This window comes from Phalaenopsis equestris, unplaced genomic scaffold, assembly GCF_001263595.1.
Source record: "Phalaenopsis equestris unplaced genomic scaffold, ASM126359v1 Scaffold000523, whole genome shotgun sequence".
Taxonomy (NCBI): domain Eukaryota; kingdom Viridiplantae; phylum Streptophyta; class Magnoliopsida; order Asparagales; family Orchidaceae; genus Phalaenopsis; species Phalaenopsis equestris.
In genome coordinates this window covers 232,004-239,949 of record NW_018164963.1, presented here as the reverse complement: position 1 = coordinate 239,949, position 7,946 = coordinate 232,004, and the positions used below count along the sequence as shown (strand labels likewise).

The following is a 7,946-nucleotide window of genomic DNA, read 5'->3' as shown; positions in this document are numbered from 1 at the left end:
TGTTCCTATTTGAACCTATCCCATTTAACTTTTCCTATGAACAATCGTGGAAACTTGAACGTTGAATTCTTGAAGACGAAACCTCTAATCATTATCGAGAGTTTTCTAAGGTGACTTTGGTTGTCTAAGATGTAATTAACTATAGGGGTTTGCTCCTATAGGGAATTTAAGAACCCAGATTAATCTAAACTCTATCTAATCTGTGTATAAGATAGGGGAATTTATCGGCTGTAAATTTTGTAGATCAAAATAGAATCATAAACTTTTAAGTTTAGATAGTTAAGTCTACTAATAAGTGATGCGTTCATTCTCCGAGATGATATATCATTTATGATATTGTGCTCAGCTATTTAGACTATTAGATATATGAGATCTATTCGGTCTCATCATTTTTCAAAAAAAATAATAATAAATGATACCATTTTCACAAAATTAAAATTACATTATATATATATTAAATTCTAATTTCAAAATTTTAAAATCTTATTTTTGAAAGAAAAATAGCCGACAGTGTGCACATCTTTTTATCTATATAATATGTAATTGTGTCTCTATGATGCATGTTTGTCATACATTCCAGTTTTAAAAGACTAGAAAAATCCTAATTTCTTTTCAATCGTTATCATCTCCATGTCTATCCCAGAATTCTCGAAGCCTACAAACCGATAGTTTCTTCTCAACGCATGTTCTCATACATAGTATGAAGCTTGCCTTGTTCTTCAAATATTTTTAACAATCTCAGGCATCATTCCGTAATTTAACTTAATTTTAAATACTTATCATGAATTGTCTGTGCAAACTTCTCCATGTACTTGATGTATGTACGTGCGAACCTATGTAGGTATGCATTATGTGCACATGTGCATATTTTCAGCATCGGTGTATATCATGGTTTCCAAAAACTTAGGGTTCGTTTGGCGCAATTTTTTCTGCGTGGTGCGGCGGGAGGCCACAATTCAGGATCGTTTGGCGCGACTATCTACTCGCGGCTACCACAAATTTGAGGGAAAATCCGGCCGCAGGTTAGACCCCGCGTCCCGCAGTATCGCTCTGACATTTTACTCCCCTACCCCTCCTCCATTAGATCCCGCCTTCGCCTGCTCCGCCAAGTGCGAGCTTCCTCTGTCAATCGGAAGACTTCTCTCGTTCTCAATGCCGATTGGAACGAAGACACTGAGGAGGGGCTCCAATCTATCTAGTCTGCCTACGTCGCCGCTAAGAGGAGTCCTAATCTAATCGTCGTCGCCTCCCTAGCTGGGTAAGCATAGCTTATCCTTTTGGCTGCGTTGAAAATGGCAATCTCATTAGCAAGCTTGATCGGTCCCCTTGCCATAGGAATCTACTATGTAATTTCTCTCTGATACCTTGCAAGGTTCATATCTTCCTCTCAAATGTTATTCCTTCTATATGCTTTGAATATATTTTCGAAGTTGTAATTTCTACTAACAGGAAGTTAGGTTGAATCTTCATTTTTCAGAATATTATTGCTTTCCTGTTTCTTAAGTGAAATTAATATTCACATTTTACTGTCTTGTTCAAAATCGATATTCTTGTTTTCCTCTGTATTTGACGCTCAAAGCTTGCTACCAAAACAGCTCCATAAAACCTTGCTAAAACCTTCACTCTTCTTCTCAAAATTTTCATATCATACTACCCTTGAAGAGTTAAATGCATGCCGACAGTTCTTAAGTTCTTACATATGTGACGACAAATTTTTTAAAGTTTATATACATACCATTCAATGTTTAAATATTCATGTATAGAATACTTAACTTTAAGAAGTAATTGTGTGTTCTTAGATTATTACATATTCATATGTGATACATATGATTTCTAATACATTCTTACTATTGAAATCTTAATATACACATATAAAATCTACATTTTAAAAGGAAACTACAGATTCTTTAATTCTTCGAGTATTTACATATCTAACATCTGAATTTTAAAAGAAAAGCTACAGATCTTTTAACTCCTATGTGTTTACATGACTAACATTTTAAATCCTCTAGTGTTTACATATCTAACACCAGGTTTGAATGTGAAGTTATTGATCTTTTAAATCATTAAATGAATGTGTATTTAGATGTATAGCAATGAAAATTTACTGAATAGTTTCAATTTTTTTGTAATTTGGATGTATTTACATATACATATATATATATATATATGTACATATATATACGTATATACATATATATATGTATATATATATATATACGTACATGTATATATATACGTACATGTATATATATACGTACATGTATATATATACGTACATGTATATATATACGTACATGTATATATATACGTACATGTATATATATACGTACATGTATAATGATGTCATTTGTTTCAAACTTCCTATGATAATACTTATTGCGTTTACAATCTTACCTATCAGTAGAAGTATGTTAGATGACTTGATGGAGTAGAGTGCTTTTTCCGTGCTCTAATAGCATAAAGCAAAGGCTCGTCTCTAGTAGAAAGGAAGTTTCTTTTAAAAGTCTATTGATCCATCTGCTTTTATTAAGTGAAGAATGAATTTAGGCGGTGATTGGGATTTGTTCTGTTTTGAAATAAATTTTTGCTTCTGAAGTATCAAATATGTGATTGTCACAGTTTTGTTTAAAAAATTTTACTAAACATGGGCAAAATTGTCATTTTTCCAGAAACACTTGTCCCACAGCTGTTTTCACACAGCTGCAACAAACAGACAACCAGCTTCAACTTTCCCGCAGCAGATTCCTAGGGCAGCGCAACTGCAGCTGAGAAACTGCAGTTGCGCCAAACAGAGTCTTAGCATTCCCTCGTATCCTTTCCATCCCTCATCTAGAACCTGAAATCCGTTCTAAAATCATGACCTTTCTGAAGTTGCATACTATTAGTTATTACAGTTTACAGGGTCCAGGCTGTAGACCCCTCTTAATAAACAGTTAAACCAACACATTAATCAACTGACACTGACGCTGAAAACCCAAGTTAAAGAAAATTTCACAAAGCCTATTTTGCTATACATACATTATCCAGAAGCTTGTGGGTCATATCATTAGGGCTATAAAAAAATTTCGTTCTCGTTTTAGCTCGAAATAAGGAAATTATTTATCTTATTTATATAATAATAAATTATATATATTTATATCTAAGTTTAGATCACCATAGCTCATGTGGTCATGTGATTTTGCTCTTTGCATAAGAATGGTGCAGATTTGAATAAAGCACTCTACATATATTTTTCTAATTAATTTTAAACAAGCCAATTTGAGCCTAACAAGAGCTGAAAAAGAAAACAAATTTTTTTCGAGCTGAAAATAAACAATCTATTCACGAGTCATTTTGAACGCGAGCCAATTTTGAAAAAAATGAGTCAAAAATGAACACATGCTCTTGTTCAAGCACGGCTCGTTTACACTCTAGCATATCATTACTGGATTCCAAATATAGCAATCCACAAAGAGAGCAAACATAATAACAAAATTTACACGAGTTTCTTTTAAATTCATGTGAACCCTAGCGAAAGCAACAAAAATAATTTAAACATATGTGAGATCCAGCACTCAACTTGGATGCAGACACAACACACACTAAATAAGAGAAGTTGCATTAGCCTTAATTATTCTAGTAAATAAATTATTAGGGGTTATCAATTGAAGTTTGAGCAAGCCAAGCTTAACTCAATGTTGAAAGATATTGATTGCTTGTGTTAATGTAAATGTTTGTGGGAGAACATATACTTGTGTATATATCAAGTTTAATTTGAATTGAGCAAATTAATTTCAAACTAGTAGTTTTGAATCAAAGCAAATCAATTATGATTTAAAGTCAATTAAAATCTGAGCATGCTTAAAATTTTGGATATAATTATCAGCCCTACTTATGTTATTATACATGATGAATGGAAACAACGTTGAAACGCAAATATTAAAACACTATTTGATACTTTGGTAAGCCAACTCACTTCAATTGAAAAAGCACAAAATAAATACCACTATGTCAGTCCTCATCGGATCCAGCTTTCTGCTTCTTCCATTTGTAAGCAGCTTCAAGTATCTTAAGATTGGGTGCCATTGCCACCTCATCAGGGAAAATGTAATCAATGTATTCTTCATATCTGCACAAATAACTAGGGTTAAATTCTAACATAAAAAACTTATTTTATGCAAGTAAAAATACAAAGCAAATCAATTAAATATAAAAAACCAAATTATTTAAAGCAGACAAATGAACTACCCAGCAGGAGCTCCATCTTCAGATGAAATAGCTCGCTTTCTCTTGACTTTCCTAGGTAATTTCTTCTGCACCAAAGATAGGTCTCCAAGATCTGCAAAACCAGTTTCCGTATTCAACCATTCCTCCAAAAGCATTGCCCTTTCCTCCTTCATTTCAGGTGCAGATGTGCGGAAGTAATCAAATGCCCTTTCAAAAACACCTGGCAAAAAGAAATGTTGTGGCCGAGGTAAAACACTTAATTTGTAGTAAGGAAAACAAAAAAGCTCTTAATATACCTCTGCATCTTTGAATCCGTTCTTTTTGCTGTTCTTGATATGATATATCACCATTCTCAAGTTGTGGCTTGCCATCTCTATCTGAACCATCTAAACCAGCAGAGGCCTCAAATTTGGCATAACTTATCCACACCTTCAAGTGCTTTGTTCTATCAAGCAGTCTTTCATAGAGTTGTCTCGTCCTCTCAAACTCGCTCTCTGATATTTCGAAGTCTATGTATGCCTGAGATGCATGGCAAATTAGTTACGCCATTGAAAGAATGAAGATCCTCTTACTTGAAGCTTAAGCATGCATTTGAAGTTTTGCAACAAAACTTAGCATTCCATTCTAATAATATATGCTCAGGGTGTATCCTATATTGATGTGAGAGAATTATGAAAGGATGATTAATATATGCTCATTTATATAGCCAAATAGCACACAAAAAAATTAAAAAGGATGATTAAAATTTCATACAGAACGACCACCTATCATAATTCAAAGCATAGTGAATTGGTAAAAACCTACAAAATCAGTACTACACATCACATAGCCCACAACACAAAAAAGTCTCAATAGCACAAAAGGCTATATGAAAGTAAGAAAATAAATGACACTCTAATTTTTTAAAAGGCTAGAATGCAAGAAGCATAAATTGGATGAGGAGACGATCACATTGCAATATAAATACCTTCCATAACAGCTCAGGCATGTCAAGTGTCGGTTGGGCAATAGCTAGTTCAAATATGCCACGGGCGCGTTCCATTTCACTTAATGACCTTTCTAGCTCAGCATACTTGCTCCAAGCATAGCAATTTGCAGGAGCCCACTCGAGATATTTCTCATAGAGTGTTCTGCAGCGATCTATATTACCAAGTTGCAGCTCTATCTCTATGTATTTTTTAAATATCTGCCATAGCAAATTTTAAGAACTACTTTAATATAACATGAACACACATTCTTTCAAGATATGCAGCATTGCATGTCACAGAAAAACAATTAACCTTATCCTTGGGAGCCATTCCGATAGCATTGCCCAAGATCTGCCGTGCAGCCTTGAGACTTTTCTGGCGTATCTCAAACTGGGCCGCTAGAAGCCATATTTTAGCAAATGAAAACTTCTTGTGGGGAATCAATTTAATGCATTCCCTGTATCAATAAATTCAAGGTGAAAAGAGAAATTTTAGGTCATAGAAGCGAAATAACAATCAAGAACTTAAAATCGTTATGAATAAGAAAAACAGCAGCTCTAAAGAATTTATACAACACATTAGAGAATAGTTTCCTGAATTCAAATATTGCAAGGGAGATAAAAGCAACTAAAAACATATCAGACAGTGTTGGACAGTAGTAAAACAACGTTAGATGAATTCAGCTCATAATAAGAGATAAATGAAATGATTTCTAATGAACATCACATATTCTACCTGTAAACTTCCCTTGTCCTGTCAATGTCCTCAGCACCAAGTTCCTCATACAAAGCATAATTAATCCTACATGTCAAACATGAATTGAATCAATATTAATGCATGGCTATGTTTTCATTTCCGGGGTAAAAAAGGAGCAAAACTGTAATTATGAGCTGTAATTTGATTTCTACCATAAATAGATATAACGCTGCCAATATCTCTTCTCCTCAGCTGGAGGCACATTAGAAATTGACCGTTCATAAACTTCCCTGATCATGTCCTTATTGCCAACATTCTCTTCCAACCTAATATAGTCAAACCATGAATCATAATTCAATGGGCTCTTCCTAACCTCATCCTCATACTGGAATCTTCTTTTCCCCACAATTGCATCCTCTATCCCCTCCCGATCTCCATACTGCTTCTCAAACGCTACATACTTCTTATACAGCTCCTCAGCCCTTCCCTTGGGAATATGGTCCAGTGCAAACTTATAAATGCACCTTGCCCTGTCAATCTCCTTGCACTTCTCCTCAAACTCTGAAAAAGCCACAAAAAGCTCCTCTGCCTCATCCTCCTCGCCTGACAGGAGATCAACTGCACGCTCATAGACAGCACGAGCTCGAGCAATTTCACCGTTCTTCATCTCGAACTTAGCATACCGAATCCATGCAGTGGCACGAGGGTGGCACGCAACAAATCTCTCAAAAACATGGCGAGCACGATCTATCTCACCATACCTGAGTTCAAACTTGATGTAAGAAAGCCATCCTTCCCGATCTGGCTGCCAGTCCATCCACCTCTCAAACACCTGGCGAGCGCCAGCCACATTACCGAGCATCTCCTCCATGTGGATATACTTGTACCAGAGCTGGTCCACTCGAGGAAGAAGGGAAACTGCACGGTCCCAGACATTGCGCGCGTGGTTGACGAAGCGATTCCGCATCTCGAATTCCGCATACTTGAGCCAGATAGTCCGCTCCCGGTAGTCGACCTCCAGACATCGCTCCCAAACGGAGCGAGCGCGGGCGAAATCCTTCTGGTTCTCCTCCCATTCTGCGTATTTGACCCAGACGCGGGTGTTCCATCGCGCACGGCGGATTTTGTCCTCGAATTCCTTTCGGCGGCGAAGGCGGTAATCACCAAGTTCGGTAGGATCGGTAATCTTTTGCTTCGGCGGGCGAATCTCAGGTTCCTGTCGCTCGCGGGCCTCTCGTAGGATTTGCTCAGCAGTGATCTGAATCGAAGCAGGGGTTTTGTTCTTGACGCGAGTGGGGCGGGGGAGCTTCACCTCGGTGTCGCGCTTCGTCAGAAAACCAAGATTGGGGTCAGCGTCTTTAGCGGCCGACGCCATTGTTGGAAAATCAGCGGAAGTAAACCGTGGAGCAGTAGGTAGAAGGGTAGACTGGACGACGACCTAGCGGCTGTCTGCTAACGGATTTAGAGCAGAATTTAACCTAACCTGGATTTGACCTAAATCCTGCAAGGCGGTAAGTTTGGACAAAATAAAGCAGCGGATTTCATAAATCACGGATTTTACAGCTTTGGTCGTAAATCCCTAATTTACTAAATCCTGCGATCCGGTAGGAGCAGTGCGGAAGGAGTAGAAAGATGGGAGGGAGGGGAGATTCGGGTCTCAGTTCGTCGGGATCCCGCCGTTGCCTTCAAAGTCAGCTCTAATTGCGACTGTATGACAAGGGTTTGGTCATGAAGGCGATGGTCCTGGGCGAAACCGGGAGAGGTCTAAGGACGCCGGCGAGGGTTCTGGGGTACTAGCGGGAAAGGATCTTTGGCGGAACCGGGAGAATGGGAGCAATGTAGGCAAGCGCGAGGGTTTAGGGCAGCGAGGGAAAGCCAACGCTCTGATCGTGATTGTATTGTGAGGGTTCATTCACTAAGGCCATGGTTTTGGGCACACAGGACAGGGTAAGGGGGAGATGGATTTATGATTTTAATTTATTTTTGTTTTATTTAAGTTAATTGTTTTAATTGATTAATAATTAATTTTAAATTAATATATTATCAAATTAATTATAGTGAGATAATTTTTTA

At 37.3% G+C, this 7,946-nt stretch overlaps 1 protein-coding gene across 1 annotated transcript; it reads right to left on the bottom strand.

The window, feature by feature from the left end:
* Positions 1-3,842: 3,842 nt before the first annotated feature.
* Positions 3,843-7,736, bottom strand: LOC110028756 (crooked neck-like protein 1). Its single transcript, XM_020730734.1, has 7 exons — positions 6,086-7,736; positions 5,913-5,978; positions 5,490-5,634; positions 5,177-5,395; positions 4,506-4,728; positions 4,231-4,429; positions 3,843-4,111 (listed from the first exon to the last, which is right to left on the bottom strand). Exons 1-7 carry the CDS (start codon positions 7,246-7,248, stop codon positions 3,994-3,996), a joined length of 2,133 nt encoding a protein of 710 aa, XP_020586393.1. The 5' UTR covers positions 7,249-7,736; the 3' UTR covers positions 3,843-3,993.
* Between the last annotated feature and the right edge of the window lie 210 nt (positions 7,737-7,946).

What these genes read in the sequence shown, in the direction of transcription:
- LOC110028756 (XM_020730734.1), bottom strand. Translation starts at nt 7,248, where the DNA reads ATGGCGTCGGCCGCTAAAGACGCTGACCCCAATCTTGGTTTTCTGACG. An exon ending in TGCCTGAGCTGTTATGGAAG is followed by an intron (nt 4,729 to 5,176) that starts GTATTTATATTG and finishes CATGCATCTCAG; the next exon opens with GCATACATAGACTTCGAAAT. An exon ending in ACGGATTCAAAGATGCAGAG is followed by an intron (nt 4,430 to 4,505) that starts GTATATTAAGAG and finishes TCTTTTTGCCAG; the next exon opens with GTGTTTTTGAAAGGGCATTT.